This window comes from Leuciscus leuciscus (assembly GCF_965113295.1).
Source record: "Leuciscus leuciscus genome assembly, chromosome: 11".
Lineage (NCBI taxonomy): Eukaryota > Metazoa > Chordata > Actinopteri > Cypriniformes > Leuciscidae > Leuciscus > Leuciscus leuciscus.
In genome coordinates, this window is record NC_138735.1 from 8,759,149 (window position 1) to 8,782,993 (window position 23,845).

Consider the following 23,845-nt stretch of genomic DNA (forward strand, 5'->3'; position numbering starts at 1 on the left):
AGAATAAATTAATAAACATCATGTTACACACAAAAACAAGCAAACTGTAAATTCAATAATCTTTTATGCTCTGTCTTCTGTTTGCTTTCTTGTGAACATGATGATCATCAGATTGACCCATCATTTCAGATGAATATGATCATTTTGTGTAGGCTAAATAAGTCTTCATCCAAAATGAACGTTATCTTATTACATTCAAATTATTATGTAAATACACTGTACAAAAAACAGTTTTTTTTTTTTTTTTTTACTGATCGGTGATGGGACCGAGAGTGAAACTTACAAGTGTAGAATAGGTTAAAGAAAAACAATGTCGCAATGTGAAACCATCATGAAAGTTTAAATAATTAAGTAACAAAACAAATTTTCAGTTCAAGAAGAATTTCTTAGATGATGACTTCCGAGCAACTTCACCATTGATAAATGTAAAACCAGTTCATAAGAGACATAAGGGTGCATTCCTGTACACAAAGAAAATGTATTAAGGTTTCATGCTTTTTCAAACTGTCTTTGGATCTGAACCAAAAGTTAAAAAACAACAACAAACAAACAAAAAAACTTCCAGCTGCACATACAAAAAAATAAATAAAAATAGTAATGTCACAGTCTCTGCGTCTTCGGTCTCTGTGTCTTCGGTCTCTGTGTCTTCGGTCTCTGCGTCTTCGGTCTCTGCGTCTTCGGTCTCTGCGTCTTCGGTCTCTGCGTCTTCGGTCTCTGCGTCTTCGGTCTCTGCGTCTTCGGTCTCTGTGTCTTCGGTCTCTGCGTCTTCGGTCTCTGCGTCTTCAGTCTCTGTGTCTTCGGTCTCTGCGTCTTCGGTCTCTGTAGCGGCTCCTTATTCACCATCAGCTGATCCTTAAACTACAATTAAACACACAGAGTCACATATGGAGTATGAGACATTACTGCAGTCACATCACATCAGTAGATTCATTTCAGAACAAACACAGGCAGAGATACATACAGAGTACATTAATATTAATGTTATATACACACCCCAGCTTTTATTGCATTGTGTTGCATCAGTAAAAAAAAAATAATATATATATATATATATACAAAATATTTTACTAAAATATTAAACTAAATGTTCACTAAAACCTAAAAATATATTTTTTTCTTCAAGAAATACTGTGTAAAACTGATGTCATTAAAATAATATGCAGGGGAAAACCAAGTCCTATGTTTGGTGGACCCTTTGTGTTACAAACCTTATTAATATTCCAAAGTATTCTAAATTATTTAGATTAGGTTACAAAGCTCGTGTAATCCAACGAAATATGTTACAAATTACTGTATTTTGTAATCTGTAGTAAATAATCTACTTACAAGATAGTGTCTCCAGTTTATAATGTGGATCATTCTTCAGATCAGAGAGAAGCTTCACGGCTGATTCTCCTAGTTTATTCTCAGACAGATCCAGATCTCTCAGGTGTGAGGGGTTTGATCTCAGAGCTGAAGCCAGAGCAGAACAACCTTCATCTGTGACTCCACAATCACTCAACCTGTAGAGAACAATGACACACTCTTCACTCTCTCAGTTCAGATCAGTTTAGCAGTGAATCCATTATTAAAGAGAAAATACAAACTTAAAGCACAAATAAAATGTTTTGATGGATCATTGGACTGAGATCTAAAATGTCAAAGAGCTCAAAACGTGATTATTAAACATCTAGTCTTTAGATCTGTACTAATACAGTACGTATGGAGTAATGATTTGTTTTAATCATGAAAACAATATTTTAAAAACAGTCCCTGCAGAAAGATGAACGTGATGAACTGCAAGAATAAATCCAGCATGTTCTTCATTTCTCAGTTCTGAATGTGTTGAGATCGAGTCGGTTTAAAATCAAGAGACTGAAGTGTTGATTGTGATGTGACAGTGTGTATTTCAGTGACTCAGTCCTGCAGAATCATGTTCCTGAAGAGCAGCTCATGTGTTCAATCTGTAAGAATTGATAAATTAGGAAATGCCGGACAGTCTGTTTGGGGAGCACCCAGACCCTGAGAGGACAAAGGACCTCTCTGGAAATTACCATTTGAACTCAGCATTTGTGAGGCAAAGTCACACCTCAGAACACATCTCTCCTCCTCTTCCTCACTCCCCCTCTCACATGCTGAGACCACATGTAAATCACCCAAGAAAATGTATAGTTTAATGTGAATGATTATCACAGAGTATTTTTCATGTTTGGTATCATTTAAAATGTCACAGTGCGACTGGTACAAATGTCTCGTTTCCAAATAAGTAAAACAAAAGGTAATAAGGTTTTTGAGAGTTTATGGATAACTAGCACACTAGGAGGGGTTGGCCTCTAGACAAATGGTCTCCCTACACCCAAAGGTGTAACCTCTGAATGCAAATTTCCATTGTTAAAAGATATTTCCAAGTGAAAGAGGTCCTGGCTATTTAATGAAATGCAGCAGGGAATTCGAGGCCTTTTTCTGTACCTCAGATTCGCCCGTGAGGCTGAGAGAGAGAGAGAGAGAGAGAGAGAGAGAGAGAGAGAGAGAGAGAGAGAGATCTTCAGCCTCATGTATTTCTTATTGTTGGGTTTGCATCTCTTCTCATTTTCCAGAGTATTTGATGTTTTGTATCGATTATATTTGAAATGATTAAGAAATTGGCATGATACATTTACCTGACATAATAAATTGTTACATTTGATTATTCTAACTGACTTTGGCATTATTTGCATTAAAGAGTTAAAAGGAATAGTCAAACATTCGCTCACAATTAATGATCCACAGATATCATTAAAACCTTTTCATTCATGGAGTCAGATGAAATAACGAGAGAATACATATTCAGATGTATTGAAACAAAAAAACAAGCAAAGTTGGTGATCGTTGAGTAAAAAAGTTAAAAACTATTACATAACTAATACATATATATTTACCAAGGACAAAATATGTGTTTATCAGAGAGTTCATCTTACCACAGTTTCTCCAGTTTACAGTGAGGATCCTCCAGTACAGCAGAGAGCAGATGAACTGAATCTCCTAGTTTATTCTCAGACAGATCCAGATCTCTCAGGTGTGAGGGGTTTGATCTCAGAGCTGAAGCCAGAGCAGAACAACCTTCATCTGTGACTCCACAATCCCTCAACCTGTAGAGAACAATGACACACTCTTCACTCTCTCAGTTCAGATCAGATCAGTTTAACACAAGGGTCCGCAGCCGTACTGCAGGGGGTCCGTCAATTAATGCTTGATCACAAATAATTTTTTGTTAAAAAATTAAAACATGGGTAAAAAACATCACAAAGTCAAATTTAAATATAAGCACTCTCAAACGAATGCAAGATCTTCCTCAAACAACCTTCATCTGTGACTCCACAATATTTCAACCTGTAGAGAACAATGACGCTGTGTAAACAGTGTGTAAAATGACCATTTTATTAAAGATTGCAATGTGTGATGTGATTTGAATGTATTGACAAGCAATGCCACTATATTCTACACTGCTTTATAAAGGATGCCGGTTCTCCATGAACTTCAGGAGAAACTGAGGGACAAATACCATGCAGTGCTGTAACTATGGAGTGATAAAGAGATAACATTAGTAACACCTGAAGTGTAACTTTAGCAATTAAATGTACTATATTTTAGTTCAATAATATTAATTTAATATTTTGAAGATATTTTTGTTTCTAAATATTTGTCCAATAATGATCCATTAATGGCCATTTAAAAGAATATTTTTTTCTAATATGTTTATTACTTATATTACAATTAGATTTCATGCTTAGCATTTAGCATGCTAATATATGCTATTGCTAATTAATAGTTTTGTAGCAATCTAATACAATCTTATAACTCAGTCATGTGACACAAATATAAGAAATTGAATGAATTAATCCAGTTAGGGAACCATATTAAAATGACTTTAAAACTTCTTCATTGGGTTACTTGGAAATGACTTGATTCCACGATGTTGACATTATGTGAACAAATTATCTTTGTTGAACTTAATTGGTTCATGTGGAGCTGATGTGCATGATTCAATCATTTAAATCCAACACACTTTTTCAGTGCATTGTTTTCTGTATTTTAAAAAGAATTTTGGATTTACTGTAAATCCCTCTGGTCCTCTTCGTTTAGGGGTCACACTTGGCTCCTTCGCGGTTGTTGTGAGATCTGATATTATCTCATCTCCTGATTAGCTTCATAGTAACCAAAGTTATCTAGAATAGCCTTGTGCTGTCAGGTCAGGTTTACAAAGATAGTCTCCCTCGGCTTGTCTAATATATATCAGCAAATCTAGGAATATAATAACCTTACTGTGAAACAATACATTTCTACAAGTACGAGCCTATGGACCAAAAGTTATGCTTACCGTCCAGCAGTATCTTGTCCAAGGGCTTCTTGAAGAATAATCAATAATGTAAACTCTAATTATAATGCTCTATTGCTATTATTATAGAACTGTCTTGTGATGAGCTGAAATACGAATAAACGGTACTTGTCTTTATAAAATAAAATTTATTTATACAAAGGATTAAAATACTGGTTATACAATATAAGATGTGTAGCAAATCAACAAAAGATTACAGGTTATAATACTTTCAGCTCTATCCAATTCCAGGGCAGTCCTGTGAATGGATTCACAAAGGCTAAATACCTTATATGCAGTTCAAGCAATATATGAATAACTTGTTCTCGTCCGAGTATGTCAAGTTATAAATTTCAGCAGAGCAATTATCAATGAAGAGTCTAAATAATCTGAAGATATATTGATTCTCTCCAGGACTGCATCGACATCAAAATCAAAAAGCACTCACTCATACAAAAGCACCCATATATATAGGAACGTTTTGGTTACATCAGTTCCTCTGCCTACGCTAGGGTTTTTCCCATAAGAAGTAAAACCATGTGACTTAGTAAATCATATGACAATGTGAACATGTGACATATATAACTCATGAAACAATGTGACATATTTAGTACTACATTGTATTACCTCTTGGAAGCTGTGTTTACATTGTGTTCACCATAAGTGTGCATTCATTTCAGCATTCTTTCTACCTTTCCTTCCTTTCCCTCTTGGAAATCTTTGTGTATGTGTTCTGGAGTATAGGTCTGGAAATGGAGATGTATTTGATAGTGCATTAACCATTCCAGCATCAATCCGTACACGGTCAAAAGTGACCGAAGCCTTAAAATGTCATTTTTTTTATTATTATTTTTTCCAGGAAAACCAATGTAATATATTTTTGTTAAATAATTTTTTTTAATTATTATTTCGAATTTAGAAAGGTTTCTATGGTACTATGCAATAATTATTAAAAAAAAAATTATGAGCATTTTGTTCCATTAGAATTCCTTTTTTTATTTATTTTTTTCAATAAATGCAACATGTCACATTAGTGCAGGCCTTTAAAATCCATTTTTTGAAGTGAGAAAAGCGTCATCCAGTGGCGTTAAAAAGTAAAAACTTGTGTAATGTCGTGTAACCGCCTGTAGGCTGTACTGTTGCTCCCTATATAAATACATAGAGAGGCTTTTTGATTCCCATTGTTTTTTTAGACATGATTTCTCCATTTTATTAGTTTTTTAAAATGTATTTGGATATATATTTAGACATTCTAAAAGACTAAGTTTTGTCAAGGTTTAGATATTTTTGTTACATAAGTATCAGGTTTTGCATTATGATTACAATCAAACAATAACGTTTGGTTAGAAAAGGAACACAATGCAAGCATTTTTGTTAATCAGTATTTGATAATTCAAAAAATCTAACAAAATAAGGGATGGATAGTGATAATTCAAAACACTTTATACAGACATTTTGCAATTAATTGGTATTTTATTCAGTTTAATTCTATAAATGGTAATAAAACTTCAGAAGGGAACAGCAATTATGATCCAACAGCAAAAACAATAAAATAACAACAGCAAACAATCATTATCAAACTGTAGGTTAAAAAACAGGAATAAAAATGTAATTATAATAATAAATATTATTTTAACTATGTACATACAAACTGTAATTTATGTATTGTTGCATATGCAGCAGATATCAGGAACACCTATTAGGCTAAAATAAGACCAAACAATTATTATTTGTGTGTGTGTGTGTGTGTGTGTGTGTGTGTGTGTGTGTGTGTGTGTGTGTGTGTGTGTGTGTGTGTGTGTGTGTGTGTGTGTGTGTGTGTGTGTGTGTGTGTGTGTGTGTGTGTGTGTGTGAGAGTCTTTTTTGTATTTTTGTTCATTTATTGATTTTATTTTGCATATTATCAAAATTTGCTGTTGCAGTTTTACCAGTTCATTTCTCTCTCTCTCTCTCTCTCTCTCTCTCTCTCTCTCTCTGTGTGTTTGTGTGTGCGTGTGCGTGTGCGTGTGTGTGTTTGAGCGAGAGAGTCTCTTTTGTATTTTCTTCATTTATTGATTTTATTACGCATATTCTCAAAATTTACTGTTGCAGTCTTACCAGTTCATTTCTCTCTCTCTCTGTGTGTGTGTGTGTGTGTGTGTGTGTGTGTGTGTGTGTGTGTGTGTGTGTGTGTGTGTGTGTGTGTGTGTGTGTGTGTGAGTCTTTTTTGTATTTTTCTTCATTTATTGATTTTATTTAGCATATTATCAAAATTTGCTGTTGCAGTTTTACCAGTTCATTTCTCTCTCTCTCTCTGTGTGTGTGTGTGTGTGTGTGTGTGTGTGTGTGTGTGTGTGTGTGTGTGTGTGTGTGTGTGTGTGTGTGGGTCGGTCTTATTTGCACTCTTGATGTGTTAGAGTGTCACTCCTTCATTGCTGTGCACTTTTTTTCTGCACAGCGGCTGATTTGTAGTTTGTACCACCAAAAGTTTCTCTGAGTTTTCGTATTTCCCATTCATTTCCTGTCGGTCATTTTTGAAGGAACCAAGAGTGACATTTTTTTTTTTTTTTTTCGACCCTTTACCATATCCGAATCATGTCTATGATTATTTTGTGTGTGTTCACAAAGCTAATACAACAATCGTCACCAAGTGTCATCCCATTCAGATGAAGCAAAACAATTAAATTAAAAATGTGTTCGGCCATTTTTAAACCGAAGAGGATCAGAGAATGTCAACATTGAAAAGTGGAAGATTAATCAATTTATTAAAGAAATTGTAATTATTAGAAACCTTTTTGTCCCTGATATTATAATTTTTTTCTATTTCTTTTTCCTTTTTTTATGTTGTGCTCTGTTCTTTAGGACATTTATTATAGTCTTGTTTTGCCTTATTGTAATGATATTTACTGCAATACAAAACTTTGACGTTACTTCCGCATTCTTCGATTCCTATGGAAGTCTATTAACATGCCTAAGACTTTTGCACAGTACTGTATACACTGGGGAGAACATTTATGTTTTAGGATTAGCATGTTTAATCAAGCATTGGCTCACCTGTGATGTTCACTGATTTAACTGAATATTTATTTAATGTGCATTTGGACTGAAGTAAGTATCACTTGTAATTTATTGTTTAACTGAGTGTCTATGAATCACACATAAAATACTGGTTTTGGTTTTCCTGGTCAAACTATAATTGTACAGAAAATGAGCTCTCAATAAAATGTATTCAATTGTCTCTCATCTGTGTTGTGTGGATGTGTAATTGTTTGGTTGGACTCCTTCTTCAGACCCGAAAACAAGCTAGAGTTTAACAAGCAAAGTTGGTGATCATTGAGTAAAAAAGTTAAAAACTATTACATTACTAATAAAGAATATATTTACCAAGGACAAAATATGTGTTTATCAGAGAGTTCGTCTTACCACAGTTTCTCCAGTTTACAGTGAGGATCCTCCAGTACAGCAGAGAGCAGATGAACTGAATCTCCTAGTTTATTCCCAGTCAGATCCAGATCTCTCAGGTGTGAGGGGTTTGATCTCAGAGCTGAAGCCAGAGCAGAACAACCTTCATCTGTGACTCCACAATCACTCAACCTGTAGAGAACAATGACACACTCTTCACTCTCTCAGTTCAGATCAGATCAGTTTAACACAAGGGTCCGCAGCCGTACTGCAGGGGGTCCGTCAATTAATGCTTGATCACAAATAGTTTGTTAAATTAAAAAATGGAAAAAAAACATCACAAAGTCAAATTTAAATATAAGCACTCTCAAGCGAATGCAAGATCACCCTCAGTTGATTCTGTAATAATATCATACTGGCAAACTCTCAAGTGTGTTTTTGTGTTTGAGCTCTGGAGAACGTCAAATGTTTTTACAGCGGTGAGAAATGTAGCCAATCACAGTCATGTTTGTTGGTCTATTGAACGCAGTGGCCAATCAGAGGTGTTTCATTTTGTCAGAATCCACTCACCGAGATATAAAGGCCCTGTCCTAAATGGCACACTTCATATGCACTTTCAGTCTTGTAGACTTACAATGGCTTCTGCGTGCCCATTAAGTCCATAGGGTGTCCCATTTAGTAATGTTAGGTTTCAGAAGGGTACTCACGAGCGCCCCTCTGCGGTCGATATGTGCCCTAAATGCACACTGAAGCGAGCTCCACAGCTGACTTGTTCACGACAGTCAAAGTGGCGTTACGTCAGGAAAGTGCGGACTCAGAGGAAGACCGCGAGTGTTTAGGGTGCCGTTTGTGACAGGGCCAAACTCACAATTGCGTGACATAAATAGCAATTGCAAGAAAAAGTCAGAATTGCGAGTTTGTACCTTGCAATTCTGAGGGGAAAAACAGTCAGAATTGTGAGATAAAAAGTCACAATTATCTTTTAAATTGTTTTATTTCGTGGCGGAAATAATCTTCCATAAATTAGAGGCAACCAGTGGCGAATTAGTCTTCCAGGTTTTGATGTCATCCCTGTAGCTCTATTCACAGTCAGCTTTCCTTTCACATGAAACCCCCCAAATGCCAGCAAACCAATGAGAACGCTGTGGAAGCTTATGGGTAGCAATATTCAATTTGAAATGTAATATATAAAATGGTAATGCATTTCTGTATTTAAATTTACATTTTCTATTACATTTGTGCAACTTTTGGTGCAAAATGAAAATTCAATTATATAATTTACATTTGCCATTTCATACACTAGTTTTAATATGTAAATTGAACATTTTAACGCTTTATAAGTTGCAAAATTAAAATTAAAATGTATTACAGAAATGATTAGATATGTTTAACATGTTCAAACAAATAATGTAGCAAAATGATCATTCAAATGTTATTTTTCTTAATTGCATTTACACCCACAGTTAAGACACTTGCGATTGCATTTTCATTAAATGTCCCGCAATGAATGAAGCAAAATTCAATGTGCAAATTGAAAATGCATTCCGCCGTCAATCACTGCGTGAAGTTGGATTTAAATTTAAGTTAAATGAAGTTAAATTTAATAATATTCAGAACAGAACAAGAATACAAAAAATAACTATAAACAAGCCGAAACGAAATAATTTAAAGCGAAAGTGAAAGTAAGCGGCGTTGGGCTCACGCATCTCTCTCATTAGAATCAAAATGTTTCAACATTCGTGATGTATTTGGATGGTAAACTATTCTTTATTATAGGCTTTTTACTTCACTCACGTTCCATTATCGACGGAAAAAATCATCCTCTTCACATGTGCAAAAATGTGCTTGGAAACATCACAGTGGAGCGGTGCTTACTATGAATGTACGAATTATACCTCTGACTATTTAAACAGAGCAGTGCAATTTTTATATGTTAGGTTGACTATTTTATTATTATATTTTATTATGGCTATAATGAACAGGCTGCAAGATTACAATGCTGGAATATGTTGTGTGTGTGTGTGTGTGTGTGTGTGTGTGTGTGTGATACTCCGTCATGTTCATACAAGACATCATTCAAACTGCAAAGTGTTGCAAAACGTTGGAGGATATTTTGCAAATGATTTATTTAATATGTTTTGTGACAGTTTGTTTTCAGAAGTTTCAAAGAGTTAAAACTTTTTAAGTATCTATTTTTTATTAAGTATTTATTTTGTATTAATACATAACCTCATTGTATTCATTTATAATGTAACATTATATCGTGACATTTGTGTCAATAATCATCAAACAGGTGACTCCGCGTGGTGGGAGGGGGCCCCCAAATCAAATTCTGCTTAGGTCCCCCAAAAGGCTCGGGCCGGCACTGCAGCCTGTAGCACGATGACGTAGCTGGATCAGATCCAGTACATACTGGATGGTGGTGTGTTTTGGCGACGTCATAGACGCATGCGCAGTACCGATCTCTGGGTTATAATGCGCTGGTCTTAGTATACTCAATATACTTTTTTTTTTTTAAACAACAAAACAATACAACATACAATTTTAGAGTCAGGGGAGCAAAGAAAACTCTCTCACACACACACACACAAATCTAAATAAATAATAATAAATCACAAGAATACAATACCATTGTATCAATCAACGATTTTGAAGACAGTACACAAATTAACAGTCTTAATAGCTTTTCCATTAGTACTAGAATGAATAGTAGAAAAGTAATTTTCAAATTCTTTAAGGAATACTGAGAAAAGGGGCTTTTTGTTAGAAAACTTACACTTATGGATGTGAAATTTGACTAATAAAATTAACAGATTAATTACAAAAGCCTCCTTAATCACACTGTTATCATACTTTGAATATCCAAAAATTACATTTTCAAAATGCAAAACTAAATTAGAGAGTACCTTTTCCTTAATAAACAGACACTTCATACCGTAACTTTTTCACACGACTACAATGCCAGAAAATGTGGGGAACTGTTTCCAAGTGCAAAGAGCAAAACGAGCAACTTACATCAATGTCTTAAACTTACTAAGGAAATGTTTGACAGGGTAGAATTTGTGCAATATCTTGAAAGAGATTTCTTTCACCTTGTTTGTAACCAAAAACTTCTGAGGTAAAAACCAGACACTTTCCCAATCAAGGTCATTAACAAATTTAGTCCAATAAGCAATAGAGCAAGATTTGGTGACAAACTCCTTTAAAAATAGAGAACGAATAGATTGGTTATTGTTTTTGTACTGTAAAAAACTAATTTTGCCACATACTGTGTCAGCTGGGTTAATTATGGCCATATCAACTGATGACAACACACTTCTACATAAGGAAATTATACCAGAATTGATTGCAGAAAATACAAGAGCAAATTCCTTGGGAGTCAGGAAAATTAAAGTGCAGAAGAAACTCGTCATACGTCATAAGGTATCCCTGAGAGTTAAACAAATGACAAACTAAAACAATACCCTTTTCAAACCAGCTTTTAAAAAAATACTTTTGTGTTTATACAAAATACAACGGTTATTCCAAATAAGAAAACGGTGCGGAGAGAAGTTGTGCTTGTAGATCAGTTTCCAAGCCAATAAAGCTTGAGCATGAAAGGCAGAAAGTTTCACTGGCAATTTGTCAATTTTATAATCACACATTAGTAAAAAAGAAAGACCCCCAAGTCGGTCAAAAATTAAATTAGGAATAAAATTCCACAAAGAAGGTTTTTTCAAACAAAATGTTATCCAATTAATTTTGAGGGTATTAGTATGCTCAATATTGTATTGAGATGATGTTCTAACCTGTGTAGTAGTAGTACTGATAAATAGTAATAAGTAATTATTGATGAATAATTATTTACATAAATGTGATGCTTAAGTTATCCTAGTTTTTCTCTACATACATGCAAAATAGTTCATTTTACAACATTTTAAATCACATGATTTTAAACCTAAATTTGATGGATTAATAGCATGTGGTCACCGCAAGTATTATTATTATTTTAATGCGTGTATACAGAACATTTTAAAATCAAGCCATTTTATTTTATTCAGGTCATATTTGCTGTTGAGTGGAAGCAAACATGAGTCAAGTAATTGTCTCTGTAATTTTAATCCTAAAGCTACAATAAGATATGGTCTGTAAACAACTTAACATACCAGTACACATTCAAAAGAAAATGCAAAAATAATAACAGCATCAAGAAAAGAAATCTTGTCAGATGTCAAAAAAAAAAAAAAAAAAAGTGCTTAAAGATATTTTGTCTGGTAAGAGTTCCTTCTTTAATGGCTAATTTTTCCACAGTGATCTGTACATAAGGTTCCTCTTAATTTGCTGTATAACATGTATGCACAAAAAAAAAAAAAAAAAAGATTTTAAGTTTAAAATACAAACTGATCACATCACTGATCAACTCTCTTGTAGTGCGCATGCATAGGCCTATATGACGTCACCAAACACACCACCGCGCATGCGCGTAACAGCGTCCAGTACGTGTTGGATCTGATCCAGCTACGTCATCGTGCTACAGGCTGCAGAGAGGACTTCTTGAGAGTAGTCGAGTGCAGGTGGGGAGGAGCTGCAAATGGACACGTGAAGTCGGCAGTGGTGGACGAAGTACACATACCATGTACTTGAGTTAAAGTAAAGATACTCAAGGTAAAATATTACTCAAGTAAAAGTAGAAGTGCTGCCTTTAAACATTCACTTGAGTAAAAGTACAAAAGTATTTGCCTTCAAATGTACTTAAGTATCCAAGTACTATGATTTTTTTTATTGCTATAATGTCCTACTATAATTTTTGTCACAAGACTCTTGCTTAACTCAGTCTACGTGAAGACTCTGTCACTCTTGGCACATCAATCTATTAATAAAATGACATTAATTAGTCTATATATATATATATATATATTTGAATTGAATACATTTTTTGTGTGTTTAATTTTGGACGGAAGGGGACTGATCCCATAAGGTATAATACATTTACAGTATTTACTGTACATATTTTTCACAAGCGTCTATGGTCATAATTATAAACATCCTAATGTTATGATACATTCACATAAACCTGCACAATGCCATTGAATATATATATATACACACTACATTATTGGAGCAGCCAATTTCCCTAAAAAATTAAACACCAAAACGTATTAATGCAGTGTTTCTGCTACTCCTCAGAAAAAAAAAAAAATGCTATTATATGCAGGTAATTTTAGTGTCAAGGTAATAAGCAGTGTTCATTTTGCGTCAGTATTTACCGATAATTGCTGCAATAGGCTAATAGCTGCTGCTCTCTGCCCCGCTTAAAATTATTGGCAACACAAATTGTTTGGAACTATTGATAGCTACACGAATCACGTGACCGCGCGGCGGCGAGATCACAGTAGGCTTGTTCGACTTGAAACGGCACACTGCACAGACCAATCGGTGAATGACATTAAAATACCGCAAGAGTGATTAGAGAGTATATGGCTCTGTATGCTTTTCAATCGCTCTCGCGATTTCGCTCTATACTTTGATGTCATAAACTGATCGGTCTGTGCAGCGCCGGTTCAAGTCGTTGTGTGTGTCGCAACCTCTTATATAGGCTACTGTCTATGGTCGCAATTCTCACATTTAACGGCTCTGGTTCGCGCTTAGTAGATACCACCAAGGCAAGTTCAAAACAAAGCGCGCACGTTGTAGGCTACTGTGATAGGTGGCTCGTTTGACCAGTTAAGTTTTTATCCACTCATAAATAAAAAGGAACGACTGATTTTGAAAATGTAGTAGAGTAAAAAGTAAGATATTTGACTTTGAAAGGTAGTGGAGTTAAAGTAAAAGTCTTCCCAAATTTAAATACTTCAGTAAAGTACAGATACGCAAAAAAGCTACTTAAGTACAGTAACGAATTACATTTACTTCGTTACTGTCCACCACTGGAAGTCGGACACTTTCTGGTTCCCGTAGTGACCGCTCACGTGGTGTTTGCATACTTTACCACAGCTGAAGTGAAATAAATTCAATATTTGCCAAATAATACACAGATGTTTCAGAGACATTTTTATTCAATGCTTTATGTACTGCTTCATACAGCGTCTGTTTGAACAAGAATAAAGTTCAACATAAACTTCTATCAATGAAGTGGAGTCTACGTTTTTTAATCAGTTTTAATTTGATAAATATGACACAATATAACATCGCAACTACATGAAAAGAGTGTTTACTGTTATAAAAAAACCTGATTTGTGAGCTTTAGAGGAACTAAAGGTGTTCGAATAAACACGAAACACACGTGATCGTTGTCATGCGGTGAATCCGGCCAATCGTGGAACAGCTGTGTCGTCATCAGAGCTCGTGCAGCCGCTCTTGAGAAGCTGCGCTGGCTGAGTTCTCCGGCTACTCTCGAATCGCTCTCGCGGCACTTTGATGGCATATGTCACAGTCACATGGCGTCGGCACTTTATCAAGTCGGACAAAATTTCTAACCGGCATGCACTGCTTCAAGTCAGCCGCCGATCGGTCTGCGCAGACCTGCATGAAGTCGAACAAGCCTTGTGTGAAGTTGGCCCCGCCCCCTCCCCTCCCACCCTGTCAATCACTGCGTGAAGTTGGCCCCGTCAATCACTGCGTGAAGTTGGCCCCGCCCCCTCCCACCCTGTCAATCACTGTGTGAAGTTGGCCCCGCCCCCTCCCGCCCTGTCAATCACTGTGTGAAGTTGGCCCCGCCCCCTCCCACCCTGTCAATCACTGTGTGAAGTCATCGTCTATAAGTCCTCCTGGGAAGTCGTGTTTACGGCAGTGCGTTCAAGTCACTTTCGTCAGAATAAGATGGCGGTGTACTTCCTCTTAATTAATTACATATAAATACAGCAAGGTTCTTAAACTAGTTCTAGAAAATGAAGAACAAAGAAATGTGTATCAGGTGTACTTTGTTTTTTTATATTTTTATTAATTTATGAAGCCACTGCAAACTTAAAATATGTTAAAATATGTATTCAATTTACATATTAAAACATATTACATATTTGAATTTTGCTTCATTCATTGCGGGACATTTAATGAAAATGCAAATCGCAAGTGTCTTAACTGTGGGTGTAAATGCAATTAAGAAAAATAACATTTGAATGATCATTTTGCTACATTATTTGTTTGAACATGTTTAACATATCTAATCATTTCTGTAATACATTTTAATTTTACTTTTGCAACTTATAAAGCGGTAAAATGTTCAATTTACATATTAAAACTAGTGTATGAAATGGCAAATGTAAATAATATAATATCATTTTCATTTTAATTTTGCACCAAATGTTGCACAAATGTAATGGAAAACGTAAATTTAAATACAGAAATGCATTGCCATTTTACATATTGCATTATCATTTTGCATATTACATTTCAAATTGAATATTGCTACCCATATGCTTCCATAGAATGCGAAACAATGATGATAATGCATAATAACGCCAGCGTTGTGGATACACTTACCCAAAACCCTCCATAACTTTTCAATTAATTTCACATTTATTTGTATAGTGCTTTTCACAATACATATTGTTTCAAAGCAGCTTTACAGAAAATTAATTTTATTTTATTTATATCTGGCACTTATCTGAAAAAAAAAGTCGAATGGCAAATAAATAAATGACGGACAGTAACATATGTACAGTATTACCATAATTTTATTATGTAAGCTTTATTTTACACCTCAAACGACAAGGGAATTTATAGTCATATTTATTAATATTAATATGCGAGTCCACAAACTCATTCTCTTAAATGGCTTGGGTCTGCAGAGCATTCACAGCGTACAGTATACGGACTGAATGCCCCTGACCTGAAGCTTTTATATCAAGACCATTTTCATGTTTATCATTTATTTCTATTATTTGCGTTGCCTTATAACTTCATGCTTGCAGTTTAACACATAAGTGTTTATTACCACAACAGTAAATAAGTGTCTTTAGAAATGTTATAATATATTTGATTATTATAACTCACTTTTCTCCTCACTTAACAAATCTGTTCTTTATCGACTGCAATCTATTCCAAATTCTGCTGCTAGGTTACTCACTAGATCAAATAGGCGCACCCATATCACCCCGATACTTTGCTCCCTTCACTGGCTTCCTGTAATTTACAGGATCCAATTCAAAATTGTAACCATAACCTATAGGGCTTTACATGGTCAGGCCCCTGCTTATCTTGCTGACATAATTCATCTTCACACCCCTCTCCGGTCTCTCAGGTCTAATAATCTGCTATCTACGCCACGCACTCGTTTAAAGACAGGTGGGGATAGAGCCTTCGCCGCTATGGCATCCAGACTATGGAATGCTTTGCCAACCAGTTTTAGGTTTGCTGAGAATGTGGACAGTTTTAGGGGACAAGTGAAGACTCATTTGTTCAGGTTAGCTTTCGGGTAATCTCTGTCCTTTTATATATTGAAAATTGTATCTGTTTTATTTTATTTTATTTTGTTCTTTATTATGTTTTATTGTCTATTGTAAAGCGCTTTGTGACCTAGTCTGTGAAAGGCGCTGTATAAATACATTTTACTTACTCATAATATATTTTATAATGAAAAAGACTAATAAAATTGTCTCTTCATATTAAATGGATAACAATATATGTCTGGACACTTGAAAAATGTGTAATAATGGGGTCTATAAAACTTAAACATTTAATGATTTATAAGCATTTCACATATTTCTACACTAATTATACAAAACTATTCTGCCAGTGCACCATACTGTACAAATGAACTAGATCAATGTTCATTCTTGTCTGAAACTTTGGAGGAGACAAATATGAGACCACCAGGGTCTTTAGTTTAGGGAAAAACTCTGAGCACAGTGTGTGATGTTGTTGAGATTTCTTCTAAACTTTGGAGGAGACAAATATAAGATCTCCAGTATGAAGGGCCGTATAGGAAACAATTATTGAAAAGCCTCAACACTAGTGAAACGAAAAACATTGATCAACCTTGGTGAAATTCATTCATACGCATTACTGAAATAAGAAGAGATTTCGGTAGTTGATGATGGCTAATTTCCCTTGAAAAGGAAGTTGTGTGTCCGCACTTCTGTTTAATTTGGCGCGTCTCACAAACTCTTTTAAGCAATGTCGGTTAGTTGTAACGAGTTGTATGGGAAGCCAAACACACCAACAGTGGGACGAAACGGAGCGGTGTTACAGAGCTCGTGCCTCGCTGACATCATCGGTGTGGCTCAATGGACCGAGCTGTGTGACCGACTCGACATCGCAGGGAGGACGTGTTTGCTAGCGAAACCGAATGGACAGAGCAAACTAATCTCACCAGCGCAGCGCTGACCATGTTACTTTATTCATTACTGCTCCGCAGAAGTTCAGGTGTTTTCCCTGCATATAAGATAATGAAGATCAGCATGAAGTTATTACATTTCTTTTGCTTATTATCTTTCATATTAGTACATTAGTAGTGTTTGAAAAGCTACTTTGAAGAATTGTATTTTTGTAGCCACGGAAAGAGCCGTTCAAAGCAGAAACTTCAACGATTAAGGACTGTGCAGTGCCGGGGGAACTATAGGATCAGGGTTGGGAAACACTATTATTACACAGAAACATCATTAGGGAAAACACTGTTGAGTAAATGTGGGGGAAACGAGTTGTCATTGTAGTCAGAGTGAAACAGACTAAAATTATTGAACATAATGAATATAATGAAATACTGAAAAAATTTAAAGGATATATTTTAAAAAGAATGTAAAAATGAACACTGTGCTGAGATTTAGTGTTTACAGAACATTTTACAAGCTAATTTAGTCCTAAAATTCTTACTGAGGGCAAAGACATGTGTGACAATCAGAGAGACAATCTTACCTCAGTGTGTCCAGTTTACAGTGAGGATCCTCCAGTACAGCAGAGAGCAGATGAACTGAATCTCCTAGTTTATTCACAGACAGATTCAGATCTCTCAGGTGTGAGGGGTTTGATCTCAGAGCTGAAGCCAGAGCAGAACAACCTTCATCTGTGACTCCACAATCCCTCAACCTGTAGAGAACAATGACACACTCTTCACTCTCTCAGTTCAGATCAACACGTACAAGCCACAATTCTACACAGACTATTAAATATGTCTAAATTTCAATTGGAGATTTATCAGTCATAAAAAAATAAAGAAAAACAAAAAGCTTTCAACACATGTTCTTCATAAATCCAACCGTTCTAAATGAGCTCAAACACAACTACACCTCTTCTCTGTGACAGACTCATCGTGAAGATGAAAGCACACAAGAGTATGGTAGGTTAACTACTGACTATAAGTAACTTTGTAACTACATGCCAACTTATTCTAACCCTAACCCTACCAGTCTACTAATAAATCTATTAACACTCCAATGGGAGTTAGTAGACATGTGCAACTGTACTGATAGTCAACAGAATGTGTTCAAGGGACCATTAAAATAAAGTGAAAACCAATATGGTCAAACCTAAACTGATAATTATGACAACACTGTTGCTGACAGTGAACATACCATGAGGTTTTACTGGATATGCAGTGATTGTTTCTGTCTTCCTAATGCTACCTTCTGCCTCTCTGTTTTGCTCTTGCACACAATCTACTTCATGCCTTCTGTCCTCTGATTGATAGTTTATAAAAAAAAAAGTAAAAAAAAAAAAGAAGTATTTTTTGCTGAGAAATGATTAATGATTCATGATTATTATAAATTAATGTAAGAAACATTCACTGGACTGAAGCAACTGGGTTTATTGATTATTAATCCACCATTTGTTAATGTTAAAAAAATGAATTCTTCTGACATTTTTTCATGTTAATATAAATGTCAAATATGACGCAATAGGCTTTTGGGGAACATTTTCCATCTCTTAATTATCATTGATTTGCACTGAATTGCATATGAGCCATAAAAGCGATGTATAAATATGATACTCAAAAAAAAAAAAAACAACACACATACATGCAAGTTTGTATCGGTTTTTTGTTGAGTATCACATTACACACACACACACACACACACACACACACACACACACACACACACACACACACACACACACACACACACACACACACACACACACACACACACACACACACACACACACACACACACACACACAAACAGCTTTTATGGATCATATATGCAATTTTTAACATAAAAAAATAAATGTATTAATAATCAAACCCCAGTTGCTTCAGTCTAGTAAATGTTTCTTACATTTACTTTATAAAAATAATTAAAGATTTTCTGAGCAAAGGGACCTTACTTGAAAAAAATAAATAAAATTATATATATATATATAAACAATTAATCAGAGGACAGAAGGTATGAAGAAGATTGTGTACACGATGTTTCTCAGCAAAGTGTTGGTCATATTGATAATTTATAGGCCCTAGAAATTTGCATTTTAAATTTGATACAGTAGGCTAATATATTCATAAACAGGCATTTACTTATTGTTCAACCGAATTTTACAAAGAATGTTTAGTTAAAGTTATGAGAGAATAAATGTTTTAAAATTCGTATTAAAATGTTGTAACACGCATTGCCAAACAAGCATTCTTTTTTTCCAATTAATTTAAATTCCCAAAGGGGAAACGTATCCTGGGAGATACAAACATTTACAGGCAGATTATGGAAAATGGAAAAATTAAATCCATAAAATTTCAACATAAACATAATAAGCTAACACTTAACAACAACTCTTCAAACATGCAAGTCTCCTCAAATATTGTAAATATGTGAAATGTATCACTGAAGGCGAGTAGATTTCCCACTACAGGTCATGTTGTTTTTAAATGCTGTCCATGAGCTAAACAGAGAATCTATGAATGAAGTCACCAGATCTAAATATTCACAACAAACACCCTTTCAACATGAAAACTGAGAAATTAAACCAACACTTTCCCTGCTTATCTCAGGATACATCGCCCCTTTTAGGGTTAATTTTAAATTAAGAGAATAATTGAAGAGTTCAGATGCAAAAGCCTCTAAGTGCCATCTGAAATTTTCTTCTAGAATGATAATTTTTATCAAGCTCGTATATTTAAGTTCAGTAATTTCACTTAAATGGCAATGAAAATGACCTATGAATTGTCATTTAAGTGAAATTACTGAACTTAAATATACAAGCTTGATAAAAATGATCATTCTAGAAGAAAATTTCAGATGGCACTTAGAGGCTTTTGCATCTGAACTCTTCAATTATATGAATATACTATATGAATTATAAATAATTACAATTCATTTAATATAAACATACAATTATTTCACTCTAAACTGCTTTAATTTGGAGTGAGAGATACAGGGGGAGTGGCTTTATTGCATCAGATACATGTCACTTTACTCACAGCTGATTGGTCCAGTTTTGGTTTGTGATCTCTAACACAGAATAGATTCATTTTATTCAAGGTCATCCTGCAGCACAAGTTACCATGGTGATCGAACCCGCTAAAAACCAATCCACCTTCTTGAGCCCGAAAAAATAGAGTTTGCTCAAAATAATCTCAAATTTACAAGGGGAGCAACTGAAACTGGCTTCATGCAACAGGACACAGAAACAGTGGGAAACACTGCTGTAACAAACACCACTCACCAGGGACGGACTGGGGCTAAAAAACAGCCCTGGACTTTCTCCCAAATAGGCCCATCATCCAGCCATTCGCCTAGCCGTGTGCAACAGACACTAGCCAGGATGTCCTGATACTATATGCCACAATATTACTGTAGCCTATCAGACAAGGTATTCACAGCAAGTAACATCTCAAAACCAATGATGATTATTGGGGTTGTGTTTATTAATGAAGCCTCAGCCTTCAAATAAAAACAAAAAATGTACAATGCCAAAAAAAATTAAAATGAAATGTCACTGGCTACAGAAACCCCAAATTACACAAACTTGTAATTATAAAACATATAGTTACTATACCAGGGGTCTCCAACCTTTTTGTGTGCGAGGGCTACCTCAAGGGATAAAATAATATAGAAGGAATTTTTATTTGTTATACTCCAATATGTATTATACATAACATGGGGAAGCTTTTTTACTTTTCATCATCATATGGGAAATAATAAAATATCTTGATATTCTGGTTCAGACTTACAAGCGTAAAAAAAAAAAAACAATTCCTGAAAAATTATGAAAATATTTATTGATTTTTTTTTATTTTCTATAAACCTATTGTATGTGTTATCAAAAACAGTAGCCCAACATTTAGTATAAATATAAATAAATAAAAATAAACTGCCATAACTTCTAAAAAAAACATTACTGCATTAGGCTACATTTAATACATGACTATATTAATATAACAGCATTTTTAATATGAATACAGGCACATTTCTGCCAAAAAAGTTTGTTTTACTAAAGTTAATTCATAAGTTTTGGTGTGAAATGTCTTCTAGCTGGTTTGTTCTCGGAACAATATTTCGCCTGGTTTTTTTTTTTTTTGCGTCAATATGTTGAGAATATCGGCGCTGTTTCATCTGGATTTTTACAAGCTTAAATCACATAGTCATTTGTGGGTTTATAATAGAGATGGAGAATTCTGCGCTGAATTGAAATGCTTCTCAGTGGATCGCGCAGCTCTGTGTAATAGCCTAATGTTGGCGTGATCGAGATCAGCCTGCACAGCTGCTTTGTCCGCGATCGCTGTTTTTTTGGGCCGAGCTGATAATGCTCTGCGCTGCTCCGATCAAACAAGTTTTGTTCCGCTTTTTGAGCGTTTGCCATTTGATGTTTCTCATACGCAACGCAAATGACAGCGTATAATCAAAGAGAGTTGGGTAATTTTGTAGAGGCAAAAGTTCAAATTGAAACATTTAGTTGAAAAGGCCGCAAAATTATACCATTTATTCGAAGTCTGGAACCCTGACGGCAAGTTGGGGCTATTTATAGAATGTGTTTAGCGGGCAACTCACAGGCACCACGTTGGAGAGCCACTGCTATTCAAATATAATGAAAGCAAATTTAAAAGTGCAGCCTTATAAAACGAACTTTCTGTCAGTGGCTATAGGCCGACTCTTCTTCCTCAGTTGTTGTTTTTTACACGTAGCATATAAGTGATCGTATTAGTGCCCCTGCTGTCGGCTGCTCATATTGCTTTATTAGAGTTTTTTTTTTTTTTTTTTTTGTGCCGACGGCCCTCGGTTGGACGGCCGTTCTGGACTTTTCCAGAACGCACAGATTGTCAGTCCGTCCCTGCCACTCACTGTCATTCTGAAGTGCTCCTGAAGAGCTTAATGAGCTGGTTTAGTGTGTTGGATCTGAACTCTGCTGATAGGTAGATCTCCAGGAACAGTTTTGGGCGCTCCAGATTTAGATTAACGAGATAGACACATGATTTACGTTTCCTGCTTCTGTGCATCAAAATCATACATAATACTGAACTATTCATTCGGGCACGTACATTCTTTCTCCGCAAGAACACAAGTCCGTTCTTAGATCTGAGAAACCACCCAGGAGAACCCCATCACTGCACATTTTGGATGTCTCTCTTCTCTGACAAACACACCTGAGATCTTGGAGTCTTTACTAACGAGCTGATGAGTTGAGTCAGCTGTGTTTGATTAGAGAGACATCTAAACTGTGCAGTGCTGGTGAAACTCCAGGATCAGGGCTGAGAACCACTGAATTATTATACTGGAACATCATTGGGGAAAACACTGTTGAATAACATGGGGGAACAGGAATGTCATTGTAGTCAGAGTGAAACAGACTCAAATTATTGAATATAATGAAATATTGATCAAATTTAAAGGATTTTTTTTTTAAATGAACACTGGTACACTGTTAAAAAAATCTGTAGAAATTACAGTATTATTGGCAGCTACTTGCCAGTAACTTACTGTAGATTTAAATTGATGTTATTTACTGGCAACAGTTTGTTCAAAGTTAAATGAACATTAAACATTAACAAGTCTTTATCTTTACAGAATAAAACTAAAATAACAGCCTCATGCAAAGCATTCTGGGAACCAAAATCTGAAGGAAAATAACAGAAAAAGGTTGATGAAGATTTCTGGTTCCCAGAATGCTTTGCATTAGGTTGTTATTTTATAGTTTTATTCTGTAAAGACAAAGACTTGTTAATGTTTAATGTTCATTTAAAGGGGTCATATAATGGTACATGCACTTTTACAAGTTGATTGCACTGAAATGTCTGTTGGCAGTGCCTGTACACAACCATCCTATCATGATTAAAATCCATCCAGTGGTTTTGTTTTAATCTCCTTATATATTTGACCATCTCTGAAATCAAGCCGTTCGATATTGTGACGTCATAAGATCGTACGCCCCTCCCGCGATTGTGATTGACAGCCGTGCTTCAACACAAGACCCGCCCTGAGCAAGCTGTGACAGCCGTCTCATAGTAGTCCGCCATTGTTGATATGCTGGAGTAGAATGGCGTCTACGCGATTGTGGTGTTCTGTTCTTAGATGTAATAAGGAACACAGCAGTCATTTGGATGTTCCTAAATCTGAGCCGTTATAGATGCAGTGGCTGAGTTTTGTTTTTGAAGCGATATGCCCAAAGGATTGACGCGGGGATTCCCTCACGGGGATTCCCCACGATCGTCCATGCTTTCATGTTTACGCGAATCATTTCACACCAGACAGCTTTACAAACGAGAAAAAACGGATCGGTACCAACGTGTTACTGCTGAACCTCCAGAAGATGTGAGTGTAATGTTTTATTAACCTTTATATTAGTATTTATATTAATCTTTGCGAAATTTGCAAACCTTGCTGCAGGCTTCACGATGAATGCTTCTAAGGTTTACACTCAGGGTACATTACAGCATGTTTTCTATGTACGACGTTCTCAATATAATTCATAATCCCACGTTTATAATGAACAACGCGTGGTTATTGTGTTACAAACGGTGTACGCACAGAACAGAGGGGCGGGGTGAGCAAAGCTCATTATCATTTAAAGACACATGCACTGAAACGGCGTGCTGAAAACAGAGCTGTTTTTGACCAGCTAAAATTAGTGTTTTCTTACAATACTAATGAGAATTTTTAATTAAAGTATATTACAAACTTTTAATTTAGACCCTAAAGAATCATATTAGCTTGTACAAAAATGGCATTATATGACCCCTTTAACTTTGAGCAAACTGTTGCCAGTAAATAACATTGATTTAAATCTACA

The 23,845-nt window shown here is 35.4% G+C and overlaps 1 protein-coding gene across 2 annotated transcripts in view; it reads right to left on the reverse strand.

The window, feature by feature from the left end:
• Positions 1 to 688: 688 nt before the first annotated feature.
• Positions 689 to 23,845, reverse strand: part of LOC309509954 (NACHT, LRR and PYD domains-containing protein 3-like) — a 113,332-nt gene continuing 90,175 nt past the window's right edge. For both annotated transcript variants that reach the window (XM_082184969.1, XM_082184970.1), the window contains 5 exons: positions 17,546 to 17,716; positions 7,736 to 7,906; positions 2,937 to 3,107; positions 1,327 to 1,502; positions 689 to 858 (listed from right to left, as the gene is read on the reverse strand). In XM_082184969.1, the coding sequence (XP_082041095.1) occupies positions 854 to 858; positions 1,327 to 1,502; positions 2,937 to 3,107; positions 7,736 to 7,906; positions 17,546 to 17,716 (694 nt within the window). In that variant the 3' untranslated portion in view covers positions 689 to 853. The remainder of the gene's footprint in view (positions 859 to 1,326; positions 1,503 to 2,936; positions 3,108 to 7,735; positions 7,907 to 17,545; positions 17,717 to 23,845) is intronic.